At 38.0% G+C, this 19,706-nt stretch overlaps 1 protein-coding gene across 1 annotated transcript in view; it reads right to left on the bottom strand.

Annotated features, from left to right (window-relative positions):
* Positions 1–1,092: 1,092 nt before the first annotated feature.
* PPP2R5A (protein phosphatase 2 regulatory subunit B'alpha) overlaps positions 1,093–19,706 on the bottom strand; it is a 46,273-nt gene continuing 27,659 nt past the window's right edge. The window contains exons 4-13 of the mRNA XM_026845869.1: positions 16,455–16,547; positions 14,401–14,531; positions 14,118–14,177; positions 13,208–13,316; positions 10,790–10,843; positions 6,711–6,761; positions 5,621–5,740; positions 5,404–5,531; positions 3,104–3,205; positions 1,093–2,318 (exon numbers count right to left, since the gene is read on the bottom strand). Of these exons, the coding sequence (XP_026701670.1) occupies positions 2,186–2,318; positions 3,104–3,205; positions 5,404–5,531; positions 5,621–5,740; positions 6,711–6,761; positions 10,790–10,843; positions 13,208–13,316; positions 14,118–14,177; positions 14,401–14,531; positions 16,455–16,547 (981 nt within the window). The 3' untranslated portion in view covers positions 1,093–2,185. The remainder of the gene's footprint in view (positions 2,319–3,103; positions 3,206–5,403; positions 5,532–5,620; positions 5,741–6,710; positions 6,762–10,789; positions 10,844–13,207; positions 13,317–14,117; positions 14,178–14,400; positions 14,532–16,454; positions 16,548–19,706) is intronic.

Below are 19,706 nucleotides of genomic sequence, written 5' to 3'. Positions count from 1 at the left end.
AGTACTTTTAAATAAAGGATGCACTCCTTTTTGCAGTAGTTAATGTACTACTTTTTTTTAAAATAAATTCCCATAGTAGTCAGCTTCAGTCACTACATCTCAGCTATCAAGATCTTTTGTTTTATAAGGAAATGTAACTAGAGCAGGACAGCTGATTCCAGCCAAGAAGCCTTTCTGTTATATACCTATTTATAGGAATGATTCTAATAGCAAGTATTGCACAACTTGTTTGAAATGGCCTCTTATAGCTACTGTGTTGTTTTTCTAGTACTTACTCTTGATGTCCATATTTGTAAATTTTTGAACAGCTCATAACAATTACAAAAGCCAGTAATTTGTTCTTTGTACTGCTGCAAGGTAAGTGTTAGATTCCCCACCATCTGTATAATTCATTTCCTTTAGACTGTAAGACATCTGAAAATATTTTATCTCACACTGGGGGCTTTATTCTTCTACAGAAAAAAAAGGCACTAAAGTACTAAACTGAGGTAAACTGTGTCTGTGTAACAGTCACCTCCCTCCTGAGCTGGCAAAGCACAAATCTTACAGGCCCTCCCCCCCCCCCCCCATTTTGGACAGCCACCTACTGTGGTAAAGCCTACTCTGGTCAGCTGAGTAGGTAGTCTTTTTATGTGAAACGGACATGTAGAGAGTAGCAGCTACTTGGTTTTGATCAGACAGAGCTATTGCAAGTGTAAGCTACTTCAGGCAGTGTTATTCCCATTTCCTCTGTGAAACGCAACTAGAGACAAAAATGAAATAACAATAAAAGTGTAATAAAGTCAACTCAGTGCAATAGAGACTTTTTTCCCCCCTGGGAACTGCTTAAATAAAGTCAGTAAACCGGCCAAGCATCAGGTAACACAAGCCCAGGCCGCCTGCCTCAGCTGTTCGGACCACCCCAGTGCAGAACAACACCAGCCACCACTCTACTCACCGAGGAGAGCCCCAGGGCCTGCGCCTCCACCCCTTCTGCCACTCGTGAAAAGCCACAGGTTACTCAGAGATGTGCGTGGTTAAGAGGTTGTTCGTAAAAGCCATTCTAATTCTTCTAGTCTTTATAAACACAAAGATGGGATATAAAGCACTAAATACAAACATAAAGACTTTATTGAATGCTGCTCAATTCCCCAAAGGTCTTTCATTACAAAAGTTTTTTCCACACAACTGCAATTTAAGAGATTGGAATGGTACTCTGATAAAAGATGTGAAAAATACTTGATCAAGTAAACAGACAAGACTTCTATTGTCAACTTTCCACCTTTAAGAAACAGACTGCATTTTCTTTAAATAAAACAAGGAACATCCTTTCCTCTTTACTGAAAAACCCCAAAAATAATCCCAATTTTGGTCTAATTCTTTAGTCCATGAGATGCTAAACAATTGCAGAAATGTCCAAGACAGTCTCTGAGACCTGCACTGCTCTGCAGGGAGGCTTTGGGCTGATGGGGAGCATCATTGATGGGCCCTCTGGAGGAAGCTCCATCCTCAGCTGCAACAGGAGGAAATCTCCAAGTAGCCCAGGACCAAGAGGCAGCAAGAATGAGGCTGAGGCACTCACCAAGTGGTAGGTGAACCCCAACCCCTTCAAGCCAACTTGCTCTCCCTACTTTGCCTCATTCTAACATGAGCATTACAGAAATCTGAATCTGACCAGGAATTCAAGGACAGCACCATATCTGAGTTCCTTTCAGTGCTGTAAGGGGCACATACTGAGTATCTGAAGTTACTGGTAACATACCTTGGTTTCATTTGAGAAAATACAGCACAACTAGAAGCCTTTTCTATCATCTTAACCGAAGTATGCAGCGATGTGAAAAGCACATACAAAACAAGGAAAAAAAAATGTACATAGCAAACTATACCACCTATGTGCAACACAATCAAAAATTCAAGTCATAATTCTCACCACTCCCATAATTATTTCACTCATTAAGGATGATAATTCAGTTCTATGAAACATTGGAAGTGACAGTATATCAATAATTAGACAAATTTACAATATGCTGTGGTAATGACATCACTTAACTGCTGTATTTAAATTCAAATCTTTACATTTGCCAGAGAAAAAATTGGCTGTTTCTATCATACTGATGAGGTTTATTTTGCAAATCCTTATATATTTCAAAAGGGTACAAAAAAGTACATCTGCCAAGTAGACATTTTTTTTAGGTGGTCATTTCTTTTATTTGGCACTTGTATTGTGTGCATTTAGCACATTGTGAGTGCTGTTTTGCTTTTCTGCCATAGCCTTCTTAAGCTTTAACTCCTCAAGCTTTCTCCACAACTCTTCACGTTCCAATTCTTTCTTCTTCTCTCTGTAGAAAAGAGTGAATCATCAGTTTCAGATGTGTTTTAAGTGCAATGTGGAGACACAGTTACTGAACAACTGTGATTTACATCTAGTAATTCTTCTTGTAAGTTTTTCTCCAAAGCTAATTTTAGAGGCAATTACAATTTCCTGTATTAAAAAAGTGAGCAAATTAGTAACGGTTCATGGCAAAACTGTAGCTTTGCTCTAACAAACTCAGATAACTGCTGTAGCATGACTTCGCACAAGCAACTGCAATTCTAAAGAAGTTTATCACATGCAAACAAACGAAGGGTCGAAGCATCTCTGGGGGAGAAAAACACAGCTCCTGAAAGGAGACTCAGCATGTGGTCTCAGCTGGCCTAGGATCATCCAGGCCCTGCCTCCCTTCCTCCAGCCCTAAGGCTTGGTGGGTTAGTAGGGCAAGAGAGAGGCTTTAGCTGAGCTCTGAAGTGTTCCCCAGCTCGGCTTTCTTCCCACAACACCCCCGAAGCCTCAGAGCCAGCACCAGGCAGCCCCTCGCAGCCGCAGCTGAGCCCCGTTTCCCCACCGAGGAGAGGGCGCCGCTCCCTGCCCAGGCAGGACGGGGAGCTGGGGCCTTCCTGCCGTCTCCCCAGGCTTCAGCCCCCCCACACCCCGACAGCCTGCCTGGGCGCTTCACCCCCGGGACATGCGCCAGCCAACAGCAAATACTACAGAACCCCAGAGCCACAACAGTTCAGTTTTGTTTCTTTTCAGCTGATACATTTCAGATATGTGTTCATCAACGTGCAGTGAAAGGAGCAGCAGTACCTTTGCCTTTCTGCTTTATACGAGCTTGTAAGTTCATCAAAAAGCTTGCCATTCATTTCCATCAGGGTTTTCAGCACGTTATACACCAGTGCCACAATGGTTCTAGGACAGAAGGAACACAACCATTAGAATCACTCAACACAAAATTAATTTTGGTCACCAAGTGTTCACTTTCTTTCTTGTACTCTGAGCTTCTTATTTAAGATACTACTGTAAGGTCAGTGAGTTTCTGAAACAAAATCCTTTACTATAACTTCCCCTGTAAATTAATAAAATGCATATTTAAACATTTTTTGAAATAGCTATTTAACCTTAAATTCCTGACTCTTCTAACTGCACAGGATATAATTATTAGTACTGTGGCTGTACTATAAAGCCATTCAATTATGCTAACGTTTAATAAACCGAGTTTTAACAATTTTGTAATATTTGAGTAATGAAATACGAGAGTCTAGAAAAATAAAGACTTCTGGCTAATATCTTCAAGACTGGGCAGCAGAAGAATGCAGCAGAGGAACCACAGGCACATGGTTTAATACAGCTTCTAAGAGCTCTACCAAAAGCATTTCTGGGCAGCAGATCAGTTTTGCTGCATATGCCCTGTTAGAGAACTGAATTGAGAACCTCAATTGATGGTTTCTGGTACCTCAGTTTAAGAAACTGAACAGCTTGAGCAATACTGGCTGTGCCTTAGGTGACTGACTGTATTTCCACATTAGGTATTATTCTTCTTTTTGTGAGAATATTGTTATTTCTATAATTATCTTCCAAATACCAAGCTGTTTTATCTACTTTGAACTCAATTATACAAAGAAATGCAAAAATAGCAATAAAATTGAATATTAAAAAGGTGCCTATCATGAAGCTTATTGCTAATCAAAAAATAAGGTAAACCATCCTCCCTATCTTTCCCCCCACTAGCAGCAGTTCAGTTCCCCTCCAGGCAGCAGCACTGACTGTCAGTCTGTAGGGCAGGGTGCTGTACAGTCTCATGACCTTGAACAACGAGTGAAAGAAAAATCTAAAAGAAGTAACCAAAGGACCAGGTTTATCTTTTCAGTATGCTCTGTGAGCTGTGGCACTCCCTCTATTTATTAGAGGCCTTATGCTCATCCAAAATGCACAGTGCGCTTAGCCTGCTGTCTACACACCTTTGGGTTTGGGTTCTTTTTTGAACACTGGCTTTCACATGGTTTGAAGACAAAAGTTTATCCAGAGTTTTGGTTTTCTGAGAGGAAAAGCTTGATTTTGAGCGAGTAGTTAACTTCACATGGGACAGCTAGGTGGATATCAGCACGTTTCTCTGCCCTCCAGAACAGATTAAAAAACCCAAAGGGTTAGACTTTCTTCCCCAAGCCTCCTTGTCCTCAAAGTATACAATTATCCTGTGTCTTTCACCTCCTTCATAAAGAGCAACTTCTGTCTGCAGCGAGAGAAAGAATGACATCCTGCAAACTTGTTGAGGCCCCAAGTACTATTACTGCTCCAAGAACTTTATCTCCAGAGTTTATATTCAGTCTCAGCTGATACTTTTGCAACTAAACACACTGTCTAGGTAAATTCAGAATAATTTCAGAGCCTCTACAGACTTCAAACAGGACATCTGCTTTACTTCAAAGTTGTGGGAGGCTCCTGCCTACTCTGGCTTTTGCCTGTATGAGCTTTTACATTCTACAAATTGACTTGCAACTCAATTCAGGATGCTAGACACAAGCAAACTTTGTTTTTTAGTATTTCAGTATAATTCTCGCTTCTTTCAAACATAATAAAAAGATACTAATATTTAACTTGTGACATTAAATATAAAATGAAGTAGTCGCTCATCTCCCATTCCTACCATCCTTTATAGTAGTAGGCATTGCTCTGCTCTGACTGGGTCTTTCCTCATCATCATCTCACTGGGCAGCAGTAACTACTTATGACACTGACAGATTTTTGTTCATCTAAAGCAGTAAAGGACACCAAAGCATAAATATAGCAGAAGCACCCCTTGGAAATGGTTTTGGTCTAAGTAGTATTAATGTGCATTTTTAACTAACGCATAAGATCAAATGTGATTACAGTACTGAAGACCATCATCCCACTTCCTCATACTTTTGACATAAATTCCAGATCTCCACCGTAACAATGCAGAACAGCGAAAGCATGATATAGCTGAAAACTGTCCATTTTAGCACTCATTCTCATTGACTGAATGTGATATAAGTAAAGATGAAGTCACATTTACAGGCTTATGATCCAAACCTGAAACAGTGGACAATTTATTTATGGTACTATAGAGAAAGTTAAACATTACATACGGATTCCAGTGTTCTTTGGAGATCTTGTATAAACTGCCAAACATAATTGGTAGAATTTTATCAATGTTCTCCTCAATCAGGCTAAGAATATATTCATTATTCCAGAAATACAAAGCTCTTTCTGCAACCTGAAACACAAAAGTTTAGGGGTCAACAGCTGCAAAATAAATTACTATTACTTCAAGTTAGGTTTTTTATACTTTTTTTTTTTTTTTACCTGAAAGTGTGAACTTGACACACACTTGGATATTTGCTTAAATAAAGGTTCTTCTATTTTTTTGAATTGTGTCGGTTCTATTACATCTAAGATTTCTTCAATTTCACCTAAAAACATTACCTGTTTGTATAAAAGAAATATATCAAAAAGCATGAGAATGTTTTAGATCACCATTGTAAATAAACTACACCTTAGACATTAGCCATGAATCCCGCAAAGAACACCATATGTAATTACTATGCATTTTTAGACATCCACAGATTTTTTGCATCCTGAAAGAACTCAGTCACCAGCTTCAGCTACCAGGTTACAGTTCTCATCTTGAATTTCTTTTGTGTAATTCTCTGAACACTTCACAGAACTGCTTCTGCAGCATACAGGTGGGGGTTTTTAACAGTTAAAAAACCACTACAGCATCTTATTTCTTCAAGAATGGCTGCAGAGATTATAATTATCTGAGCTCTCCAAAGCTTTTGAAGAGATAGTTAATTCCTGTTTAAAATTACAACCAGCAGAACACTAAGTAGGTGGCATGGAAAAATTTAACACCACTCACACAAACAGGGCCAACAGTGTTAAGGGACCACACTTTTAAAGAGCTGTTGGGGGGTGGGATCTGATGGCATAATTCAAACTCCTAATTTTTCAACTCATTTTAACTACATAGAAGAAACCAGAAAAAAATTTATTTCCCGAGATTAAAGTTATTTTTATACTACAGAAAAAGAACATATGTATGCTTTACCAAATACTACATACCTCAAATGCTAAATGTGTGTCCCATTACAGATGGCCACCTCCAACCTGGTCTGTATCTACTGTAATACTTCTTAACCTCAGAAAATTGCTTCTCTGTACAATATCTGAACTTTTTTTATAGCTTTATATAGTTTTAACATACCATAGTAAGAACAAACATACAAAACAATTGCATTGAGTTGCATGACAAAGATGAGTGCCTCAAGAAGCCAAAAGAACTGCAAGTTTTCTGCAAGGTCTCTTGAAAAAGCACAGCAGAGGGAAAGTATATGAACCTGCCACACTACATTTTACATCACAGCAGACACCAGAAACAAGAGACAAAACCAACCTCTTTCTGACTGCAAGTTTTTGGCCAAAATTTGAGCAGTCCTCTGATTACCTATATTGAAAATACAAACAAGTTAAAGCAGAACAAATTTCTATTAATCTTATCAAATAGATGTAAAAAAAAAAAGTACTAGTTATCCAGAGGTTCAATGAAAATTCAATACAGCTAAATGTAGTTCCACTGAAAATAAACACTGTGCCCTGTAAGTATTTATCTTGTTTAGGTTTACCAGAATAATTTAGACCCTTATCACTTTACAAGTCCTTGATTAATCTGTTAACACTCTGCTTCCATCCCAGTACATACATTGACTGATAGGATGTTGATAACATTAAAACATCAGAACATGAAGCTAACTCCCTTCTATCTAGATATCTCAGAACATTTTTGTCTCCTACTCATCCTACTGCTTTGGGAAGCACCTGTCTCGGCAACAACATTAGAAGCCCCAGAGCAGGCAAAGTATGCTGACTGCACAGAGTTATACAGAGGGGCTATGGCCTCCACCACGTCGCTTTTTTCTTCTGGGACTTGAAATGTTAAAGTCTGAAAACTAAAAAACAAAGAAAAAAGATGTGGACTTACAGGGAAAATATATCTCAGTATCTATATAGGAAACCATCTTATACAAGACTGGGAAAAAAAGCCTTTGGAAAACTTAATTAGGAAGTACAGTCCCCAAGAGGAAGGGGGGAGAAACACACAACAAACAAAGGCTAGAGGCCTGTTTCTTAGAAACAATCATCTGACATGGCATCTGAATTACAAAATTAATGCTGGCTAAAAAAAGCTGTGACTGTTTTGGAAGCAGAAACATTCTCAAGCCTTATAAACTCTCATTCTGAGGAAAGGACCTCTATTTTTATGATACCACAGCACCTAATTGATCACATCCAACTGTAAAACTCACTCAAGTACTTTAATACCTTCTGTATTTGGTTTTTGCCATGTTAGGTTTTTTTTCCCCCTCAGCCTCCCAGCTGGCCATTTTATTCATAACTATGTGTACTATTAAAAGTGACTTTCCAGAGAAGTTAATATGATCTTAAGTGCCCACAAGTCTTTATCCTAGGATACTCACATATCCTGCTACTACAAAACTGAATGTCACTTCAAATGACACTGAGCAAATGCAGAAACCTCAGGCAACTGGTAAAGTCCTATACTCAAATCCACAAAACCAGACCAAGATACAAGGGAAGAACAGGCTCCTGACACAGCCTTGACCACGACCAAGTTGGTTGAAAGATGCAGAGAATGCCAAATACTTACACCAGCATCTGACACCTGGTGAAGGAGCAGGTGGCCTGGATCAGCCCCCACAGGTTACAACTTTGTGTCTGGCCCACAGAGGCAGTGTTCCCTCCCTGAGCCACTCGGCTGGTACTGACCCAATCTCCTTGATGCCTCCATGGATGGAGCAGAAAAGCTGGGGCAGATGGTACAATGAGAGGGAGAAATTTTGATCTCCCCCATTCCACTGCAATTACCTGATCTGGCAGTCCTTCGCTCACTAGCTTCTCCTCCACGCTCAAGGAATCAGATTTGCATGAATTAGTGACATTTGTTTTGCTTGATTTATAATTTAAAGTAGTCTATGTAGATACACTTTAAATCTAGATCAATTTTCTGTTAATTAGCTCATAACTGAATGACTCCGTTATATACTATTGAGATTTTGTATTTTTAAAGAACAAACCCAAACATTTAAAGGTATGATAGATCATTCTGCCAACACTTTCCCTTCCCTCAGAAAAATGCAAGTAAGCCAAAGAATTTAAGAGAAGCACATTAGCCAAAGAAGAGCTGTGAGAACCTACCATACATCCCTAACTGGAGCATGAATTTTCTGGTCTCAAAAGCATAAAACTGGATTAGCTAGAAGAGTCCAGTTTCCAGCACTTGTTATTTTAAGTGTTGAATATACTTTGCTACAGGGACTCATATTCTCAACTTGATAAAGAAATACCATGTTCTGAGTGTAACAGTGCAAGCTTCAACAAGATACCTATTCCCTGCTCTGCAGAGACAGCAGTTTCCACCTTGACTATGCTTTCATATTAAAAAACTGATCCATGCACATTTATGTCCAAAGATTTTATTCAAAGAAATATTCAACATGAATGCAGGCCTGAAATCTTGCTGCTCTTACTACACAAAACTCTTTAATATTTTTCTCCGAGCCACAAACTTCCCATGAAGTGACTTGCAACAGTAGGCACCTGCTAGGAAAAAAACTTACCTACCTACAAGGACTGCATGTTTAGCCTGACTTCCTCGATGTAAAAGCCATTGCACTTAGCAGGGTTAGGTAACAAACTCTTCTTGTCAGCTCTGCAAACGTCAGGACTGACCTAAGGCTGACTACCATAGTTACAAGAGCTCAGATTGAATGTCCTCTAAATTGACCCTGAGTGACAATTCCTGCCAGAAAAATAACAGTAAGGTACTCGTGAAGACAGCCTTCTGATGGAGTTCTTTAAATATAACTTGACCTAAAGCCAAACAAACATTTCAAATGCTATCTCAGTAGTTGCCCCAAATTTTAATATTTACTTTTCAAGCATTTCAGGAAGTTTCTTAAAGCTTCACTTCTTATCATCTTATTATCTTTTACTCCTTTATAAAGCCTATTTTGCTATATACTCAGAGTAATGACCAAAGCAAGCACAGACAGTAACTCTGCAGTGAGTTCTTTTATCCTCGCCATTCTGAATTCATCTTTACTGATTAAGAGGCAATCAGATTGTATATCCTATAGTCCAGATGAAGTCTCAGAACTGCACTATGGCACTCCTACTCCAAAAGCCCTGCCTTCTTCACTTCAAAGTTCGGGCTTGGATCCTCCATCACAGTTCTGTAAATTCATATCAGGAAGTTCTGACTTTGTCACATTGTCACTTCATTCAATCTTGCAGGTGTTCATGCAATACTACACATTTTCTGCTCACACGTCAACTTTAACTGTCAAAATGCCTGGGTTGCTTTATCACTTGGCTTATGCAATTCCTTTCTGCTTGCCCAATCCAACAAGTTATTGACCAGTGTGGCTGGCAACACTGCAGTACAGGGGAAAAGATGCTTCCAGCAGACAAGGCAAACTGATAGACAGTTGAGTGGACCACCTTCCACCACCTACAGAATCATTTGCCCTCTGATGAGGAACACCAATACTTAAGTAGCTGTGCAGAAAACAAGTATCCACTGAAAGACCAGTGAAGATCTACATTATTTCTACAAAGTGGTTTATCTTTTGCCTTTACAGAAAAAAATTAGATTTTTACATAAGCTCTACATTTTCTGTCAAAAAAAAGGGATAAAATATTTAAATATCAACATACACCTCCTAACAGAAAGATTTCTGATTGTCCAACCAAACCCAGTTTCTGTCCTAGCTGGTCTGATATCAGTCTGCAATCCCATGAGCTGCTGCACTGCCCTGAGCCTGCATGCTGCTTTATGGGTACTACCAAAGCCCTTGCACGAAGCACTGCAAGCCCCTTTTTTAGCGGAGCTGTCAATATACATCATGGGAGATTCAGTCTGGCAAAAGGCACCGATGCCTGGAGCACCTGTATTGTAACTTCCAACAGGCACCCCAGTAACTGAAGAGACAGAACAGAAACACAGCATTTGGAATTTCAAGTTCTTTCTGTCTAAATAAAGTGTTGTTATTCTTTCCAACTTTTATTTTGGGATTGTTTATTCCCTAAAATATTTCAGCTTTATGCAGTGGCTAGGCACAAGCCATCAGCACCAAAAATAATGAAATTTTAGTCCTTACCAGGAGGGCATACAGTTACATGCCTTCTCATATGAGGTAATTTGCACTGTATCAGTGGTTCAAACTTTTATTTAAGTTTGTGCTCTATCTTGGTCACAGGTTAAGAGATAACTGCCTTTTCAAACCCAGAATTTTCTTGACAACTGTTCCAGATTTAATTTTTTTTTTCCCCAAAACGCCTATGGATCATTAATCAAGATAGCACAGATAGCACCGCTATACAATTCTAAGAAGTTACACTGAAATATTTAGTTGAAATTAAAAATAGAAAAACATTCAATTGAAAAACACTTACAGGCTCTGTTAAAGTTGTATCTTTTTCCAGGAACTGTACAACACAATAGGCAAGCTAGAATGTAAGTCATATGATTATTTAGTTTAAACAGACAGTGTTTAGACATTGCAGCATAACTAAATATCACAACTTAAAATGGAAGCACTTCAGATCAGGACAGGGGCAGGGGGAACCCAACCCAAACCCACCCTAGTGCAGCCATTTAAAATTCTTTCAAACTAAACAAAACAGCAATTAAAGCAGCAAGATATACAGGCCTGCTCTATCTTACAAAAACTTCCTGCATACCAAAAATGTGGGGTTTTTTCATCCTAGAAGAAAATTACTTTTAAGGTTGACAGATATTTCCCTAACTCAGATCAAGTATCCAGACAGATCTGTCTCAACAACAATTCCTGTATTAACATTACAAAACTAATTTTCAAACATCTATACTGGGGTAAAGAAGGTGGTACTTTCAGTCAAAAAAAAAAAGTTTTAGAACAGGACTGACTGAGCACATATTGCTGAAGTAATAGACATCTACAGCATGCAACATTCAGTGATAAGACTACAGGTGAAAAAATTTTAACATATTACATGGCCACAAGAGATCAGGCAGCATTTGTCCAGCTGAGTATCCTGTCCCCAGCAATGGCCAGCAACAAATGCCTGTGGAAGAGTGTATGAAGTGGGGAAAGCATAATGTGATTAAGTCACCAGCATGCTTTCCCAGCCTCTAGTGATTTCTGTCCAGGGGTCTTCTCAGGCCAAAGTGTGATGATAGATGTTATATAATTGCTTATTGTTTAGTTACTTAGCACATGGTTAAGGAACAACCATACCTCTGCCCAGTACAGAAACCATACAATAATCCTATTACTACAGTAATTACAAACCTAGATTCCATTAAGACTGATTTTAAGAAGTCACAGTATTTTTCATCTCACAATATAAATCAAAGAAAAATTATTTACATGCATTACATGTAAATTTCAATACTTAGGATGCTTGAATTCAAGCACTACTTTTTCATTATTTTTTTTAATCTGTTACCCCAAAGCAGAAAATTACAATGCTGTAATTACAAGAGGTCTAATTTATTTTTTACCCTAAGGCTAAGGATGTATATGTGTAGATTCAAAAAATAATTCATGTCACACATTAATCTCATGAAATCCCATTATATATATTGTACAGTAACGCTTTATTGTTTAAAGACAAAGACTTAATTTAGCTTTACAGCTTCAACTTTAAAGGGTAGGCTAAACTTGTGCTGTAGCAACAAAGCAAGCAGGCCACTCCTGATTGCAGAGTAGATTTAACACTTGTTTACACCTTCAGGATAACACAGAAACACAGAATGCAAACTGCATGCGGCACTAATAGTTTATAAGGGATGGATGAGTAGCCTGGTCAGCAAGTCAAATGCTACTTTCTGCTACACAGTACAGCTGAATTAATAGGACCCTTTCAGTTACCAGTGAACAAGATTACGCATATCATGAAGAAAAGGACAGCGTGCTGTACTGACCTATTGATGAGAAAACCTTTGGCAAGTCCCTTTCATACCACTGACTCATTCCATGAAGCAGACTATTGCATAGCAATAAACCACAAACATAAGTGATTTAATTAAACTCAAATTTTATATGAGAATTGGGAATTAACTGAGCTCTTAACTTGGTCCTGTTTATAGGCTACATAGTCAGTGTCACTTGAACTAGAAACTCATCTCCTTGTAGCTTTAGTCTATAAGGAGCTGTATTAGTGACTGAAGTTCACAAAGCAAGTTTTTAATTAGCCACAGCAGAATTACTTGCAAGTTCGCATCAAATGTATTCAATACTCAAGTGCCATATGTCTGGAAAGGATATACATTATTCCTCAAATAAAATCCTGAACGTCTGTGCAAAGTATAAGAATGGAAGTCAAATGAAGAACTGCAGCATTTGGACCGCATGTCATGGATTTACATAATTTCTAGCTGATCCACTAATCCTGCTATACATTCCTGCCATTTATATGCATTATTCTCCTCCCCTCTCTATCACTGGTATGGTTTTAGTAATAAAAAAAGCACTTCTGAAATAAGTACTTGGCCATACCCAAGGTTCCTTTATACACAGCATTTAGGTTACATAAAGGAAGTGGTAACAGCACAAGCTCCTGGGATTCAATGAAGTTTAAAGTGTGACAAGACTAACTTCCCCCTTCAGCTGACATGAGTGACTTGCTGTTACACTCTTTCACTTTTAATATATGCTAAATATCTCAAAATTAACGTTTAGACATAAGATCTGTAAGATCTTTTTAAAAAAAAGTAACTGATTTTGCAAATATTTTGGAATATTGATACAACACATACTGCTTTAGATTTCATTAGTTTCAAACGCAAATACAAAAAACCCCACCACTCAAAAATAGGCAAAAGCTTACCTGTGCATGAAACAAAGCTAATCCCTTTGCAGTATGCATGGGAATCAGAACTTTCATAAGGAACTGTTTGTGTTCTGCTTTCAGTGGCAGTGCAAAACCATTGATAATACTGAAAACACGAATAAGCAGGATTTATTTTTATTTAAAAATAGCTTTTTCTTAGCAAGTCAAGAATTTCTGTATATTTAAGAGACACTCCATTTCTAATCCAATTTCTAAACCTGATTATTTTGAAGCCATAACTCTACATATGCAAAGCCTTTAAAGTGTTGGTATCATGCAAGTTCAGACTCTTGGTAGGAATACCAGAGAACCATAGTGTAAGTCAAATAATACTCATTAGATGAGTCTTTTTATCATGACCTCCATTAAGTAAACTCATCTACAGTAAGTCTTGCTGTCTAACAGGTAATATTTATAAAATTGTCTACTGTGAAATATATGTGACTGTTTAGAAAAACAGTAAAATACTACCACAAAAACCTTAAAAGTTCAAAATTAATGAAATAATGTCAAAAAGGACAACTAAAAAACCCGAGCACTTACAAGGCTTTCCTGAATAGAGTTTAAAGAAAACAGCCTGCTGATTAAAGCATTTCATTCAGCATAAGGGCAAAAGTTAACAGTAATTTTCTGAATGTCATCTATCAGCTATAAGATAAGCAAGAGTAGACATTCCTCACACTCTTGAGAAATATTTTGCCAGTCATTTTTAAAACTTGCACTGAAAAAAGAACAATTTATACTCTATACCCTAATGTGATATTCACATGGTAAACCAGACAGATTATATAGGTGACTGCACTTCATCACTCATTACTGTAATAATTCTCTTCCTTCCCTCCACTCCCCAAAGCAAGAAAGATGAACACCCACAATAACATTTTATATTATGTCAGATCACACGTACCTTCCTAATATCTCAAGAAGTTCAGCAACACCATTGAAGTGCTCCGTTTCATATATAAACCTGTTATGAAAAAGCACAACCATCAAAAATAAAAACAGAAGATCTGAGATTCCAAAGAAATAACCTTCAATAAGTTTCAAATATTTGAAAGCCAGATCACAGACCAAAGCCAGGCCTTTTACTTCAAGAACCAATCACTGCAGACCCAAAACATGAAGGCAAGATAAAATATTGCTCAACCTAGTCATAAACACACACACATATATATATATATACAGCATACCTGAGGAAAATGTTGTTGATCTGTTTCCTGATGAATGCTCTTAAACCAAGGAATTTTCCATAAATTCGATGAAGAACTGTCTTTAGGAAATCACGTTCTCGTGGGTCTTCACTATCAAATAGCTCCAACAACTTTAAAAATTAAATTGAAATTTATTACTTTTGGAAGACTTGAATTTTGTTATGTTACTAGCCAATTTGAATTTTATCTTTAATTTACATCAGAAACATTAGAATCAGTTTAACCAAAAATTTTGTTTGGATGTCAATATTATATTTTCAAAATTAGATTTTCAATAAAGCTGATTATTTGTTAAAAAACCCAGAAGCTGCATTTCCTTCAAAAGTCTGTATAAAACAGACAAAGCCATTCCAACTATTACACTACCAAAATGAAAATTAAATTTTAAGAATGAGACTATGAAGCCTCAGGTAAGCGGTTTACACTTGGTCTTAAAGAGATCTGAATGAATCAAACTTGCGTCAGATATTTACAATTTCTTAATTAAAATCCTGTATTTCTCATCTCAAAAAGCTGCTTGTTTCTTGAAGGTTAAGCAAAAACATTCCTATACAAGATAATTCACAATTAATGATTTAATATGGCAGGGATCACAAAGTAAGCATAAAATATGTAATTATGAACCAATTCTCTGCTAATACAGACTAAATACCGCAACAAACTAGCAAGATTTTCGTGCATTTTTTTCTTCTAGATTTTTCAAAGACCATACTCATTTAAAGACATCAATTCTAATCCCATTACAAACCATTACTTTAGTAACTTTTTTCCCCTGCATGTCCAAGTAAGAGTGTATTCAGAAATGCTACCTGCACTGAACAAGTTAGTAACTTAGCTCAAGCAGTCACTACAGTCTCCTGCTCAGTCCAGGTCTGTGAGCTTAGGTATCTTTACACCAAGCAGAAGAATGGCTGGAAACAGCTATTGAGGAACTTTGTTCGGGCTCATTTCATTTTTATATTTAGAAGGAAATTCTTGGGATCACTACTCCACTTTTTTTTTTTTTTTCCCCCCATATATAGCTAGCTGTTCATTGCATTGCCTTGTACTCTAGAAAAAGATCAAGTGAAATGTCAGGAATTGCAACTCTTCAACATGGCTTTTAAGAATCATGGGTCAATTAGTAAATTGGATAGCCACAGCTAAATTTTGTGGGAATAAAGCAGAATAAACCACCTATAAACAAGAACACTAAAACCAAACAAGTAGAAATTAAATGCAATCACTGAAGGTTGGGAGGGAAAGTGTCCATCTATAGTTTTATTCTTCATTGCTGTACTGTGACAGCCTGCCAGCACTTGCTCTTCAGATACTGAGCTTTTCTTCAACAAACAAGTATTTTGACATGGTAAAAAAGTCCCCACTGAGTTAACCTCGGACAAAAATTTTTATAGTATTCTACCGCCTAATTCCTTAAGAAGTTATATTTAAAATGAAATCTCACTTCACTTTCCTGCTCATGAGTACTTTACATGGTGAAGCATGGTTTTCCTATCTACTTTCCTATTTGATTCTCCTTCTGTGGTTACCAGACAATAATAAAGAGAATGACACTACCTAGTCATAAGTCAGCAGATGTTGTAACACATTTAATGTACAGTAAGTACCTGAGCTTTTTACAGGAAAAAAGTTTGCTGTAAGTTTTCCCATGATAAATCTATGAAAAAAACCCCAAACATAAAAGCACAACAACAATTTAATTCCCATATTGTTGATCTGATTGGAAACAAGCCACAAATCATTAAAAACACAACTTGTATTTACACATTACAACTATCTTACGCTGCAAAGCACTGAGGTCAATACATGAAAACAAAAAGTTTCTGAAGCTACTAATATAGCCTGTTACATATAGCCTGTGTGGTATGATGTGCTGTTTATTTAGTGTTTGGCAGAATCCACTGTTGGAAAAACTAAAATTTAGCCCTCCGTCAACAAAAACCCTTTAATATCTCCTTAGCTTTACAGTCATCTGATAAGTTAGGCCTGAGAGATGAGCTTTAAATCTTGGGGTGGGAAAACTCTCTACTTACCTGCTGTACAAATTTCTGGTCAATATATCGCTTTGCAATGCTAGGCTGAAAATCCGGGCTCTCCAAAAACCTCAGGAAAAATTCATACACCAACTACAAACATTGAAATGAAAATTTTGAAGTTAGTAAGTATAACATAACACAGATTTCAGCCCCACCACCACCACCACGTCAGTGGGAACTATTCACATGCTTAAAAGGTACATAAGGAAACCAAAACCGAACACATCACTGCTCAATCACAGCCTCTACTGGAATTTACTGAAAGAATTACAGTAAGTATCAAGAACACTTTACTTCCCAGAAGAGTCAAAGCTTAATAAATTATCTACTGAAAATATCACTGTTAGACCAAAAAAAAAAAAAAAAAAAAGTGTATTACATATATTCACATTTCCTACTATATTAAGAATTTATTATGTAGAAATAAGTTACCAAACACTTATAAACACTGAGGGTAAAATTAAGTGCTCTAACATCACATAATTCCGTAAACAGGTGAAGAAAAGTCTGCTAACTATGTGTTCCTGAAATTAAGTTTCAACTGCAAACTCCAAAAATGAATACACAGAAACTTAAAAGTTTGGCTTAACATTAGGTTTCCATATCCTGGACACTCAATTCATAGAACCATTTAGGTTAGAAAAGACCTTTAAGAACGTCTAGTACAACTGTAAACCTGACACGGCCAAGTCCACCACTAAGCCATGTCCCTAAGCACCACATGTACACATCTTTTAAATACCTTCAGGAATGGTAACTCAGCCACTTCCCTGAGCAGCCTGTTCCAGTGCTTAACAATCCTTTCAGTGAAGAAATTTTTCCTCAAATCCAATCTAAACCTCCCCAGCACAACTTGAGGCAGTTTCTTCTTGTCCTATCACTTGTCACTTGGGAGAAGAGACCAACACCCACAACAGGACACTGCAGATTTATCTTCAACATCTTTCATATTTTGTAGTATATTATTTCTACTGAGTTTAAGTCCCTATTTGCTGTGATCCCACAATGCCCACAGATGGAAAAACAGACAGGAGATAGAGCTAGCAAGGCCCTGAGGTAGAGGAGAGGCATAAAGAAGCCAGAGCACAAGTCCCATATTTTGAGGTTCATCAGAAGTCCAAGACACAAAATAGTATACTTGCCTAACAATGGCAGATTTATAAGATACACACAGGGCATCTCTTAAGCAAGACAGAATTGAGAGGAAAGATGTCTTACATTTAAGATACATTCAGAGCTGCTGATATTCTCAACACCTATTTCTTAACTCCACATTAGTTGAACAACTGATCAGTAATAATACTAAAATGCAATTTAGATACGTACAGACATCACTGATTAGACTTCTAAACAAAACCCACACAGAGCTCTAGTCATACTCACAGGCATGTATTTCAATTATTACCACTGAGTGCTTATTAAACTGAGAGCCAACACCCGAGTAATTCATAATTATAATTATGAAGTTCACCTGAGAGAATTGCTTGACAATAAGTACTTTTTATCTAGAACATTTGAGATGGCAGCTACTTATGCATAGCCTCAAGGAGGGTATGCTGTATCTGCAAAGCAGCTCAGAAACACAAGTTCCCCTTCACTCTTTCTTCCCCTCTAACAAAGCGTTACAAGAGCTTTTCATATCAGCAGTTTAAATGACAAATTCCATGTAACTGTATTAAAACCCAAGCTTCCCTGTACAGCCTTAATTTGTTGTCTTGTGCATAAACACAATAACACACAGTTGCAAAATACAAAACAACATAGGACAGAATTTTTAAGAACTTGGTAATACAATCCAATAGTGTAATTTTAAATAGTTCCATACTCTACAGTCCATCTCAGAAGATCAAACATGACTATTTAATATCTTCATCAGTGACATGGACAGTGGGATTGAGCGCACCCTCAGCAAGTTTGCCGACAACACCAAACTGTGTGGTTCGGTTGAAAGGCTGGAGGGAAGGGATGTGCCATCCAGAGGGACCTGGACAGGCTGGAGAGCTGGGACCCTGCAAACCTCATGAAGTTCAGCAAGGCCAAGTATGAGGTTCTGCACATGGGTCAGGGTAACCCCCAGTATCAATACACGCTGGGAGATGGAAGGGATTGAGAACAGCCCTGCAGAGAAGGACTTGGGGGTCCTGGTGGATGAAAAACTGAACATGACCCAGCAATGTGCTCTCGCAGCCCAGAAAGCCAACTGTATCCCGAGCTGCATCAAGAGAATTGTGGCCAGCAGGTCAAGGGAAAGGATTCTCCCCCCCTACTCTGCTCTGGTGAGACCCCCTCTGCAGTGCTGTGTCCAGCTCTAGGGCCCCCAACATAAGGAGGACACAGACCTGCTCAAGCGGGTCCAGAAGGGACATGAAGATGATCGGGGGGCTGGAGCACCTCCCCTATAAGGACAGGCTGAGAGAGTTGGGGTTGTTCAGCCTGGGGAAAAGGCAGCTCTGGGGAGACCTTATTGCAGCCCTTCAGTAATTAAAGAGGGCTTATCAGAAAGATGGGGACAGACTTTTTAGTAGAGTCTGTTAAAATTGGACAAAAGGTAATGGTTTTAAACTAGAAGAGGGTAGATTCTGGCTAGATATAAGGAATATATATAAAAATTATTTTTACAGTGAGGGTGGTGAAACACTGGAACAAGTTACCCAGAGAGGTTGTAGATGCTCCATCTCTGGAAACATTCAAGGTCAGGCTGGATGGGGCCCTGAGCAACCTGGTCTAGTTGAACATGTCCCTGCTTACTGCAGGAGTAAGATCACCTTGGACTAGGTGATCTTTTAAAGGTGTCTTCCAGCCCAAACCATTTTATGATTCTAATGATCTTTTTCAAGCTAGAAACTAGATAAATTCATTAGTGGTTTGTGTTGAAATGGGAAACACAGGGGAGGAGTACAGTTATTAGTACAGCTTCGTAAGGATTAATTTTGGAATTAAATTTCTGTATTAAATATTTCTATCAGTGACCACAACACAGAATATTCACATGTGATAATTGCTTAGTTGATGCAATGATATCAGAAGCTACCACCAGGGGGAAAAAAAAAAAAAAAAAGTTGACCCTGAAGGCCTGGAGTAATAAATACAGGATGAAACTCAAGGATTGCAAAGTCACAGTTAGAAATCCAAGAAAAAGCTTTGCTAAGCATTTGCAAGCCTTTAGGCTAAGAAAGGGTTAACCATAGGATGACTAATATCTATCTACACAATGAAGACACAGATGAAAACCTGAGATATTCCAGGAAG

This window comes from Athene cunicularia (assembly GCF_003259725.1).
Source record: "Athene cunicularia isolate RWA chromosome 3 unlocalized genomic scaffold, athCun1 chr3_part1, whole genome shotgun sequence".
NCBI lineage: Eukaryota > Metazoa > Chordata > Aves > Strigiformes > Strigidae > Athene > Athene cunicularia.
This window is presented reverse-complemented; position numbering and strand designations above follow the sequence as displayed.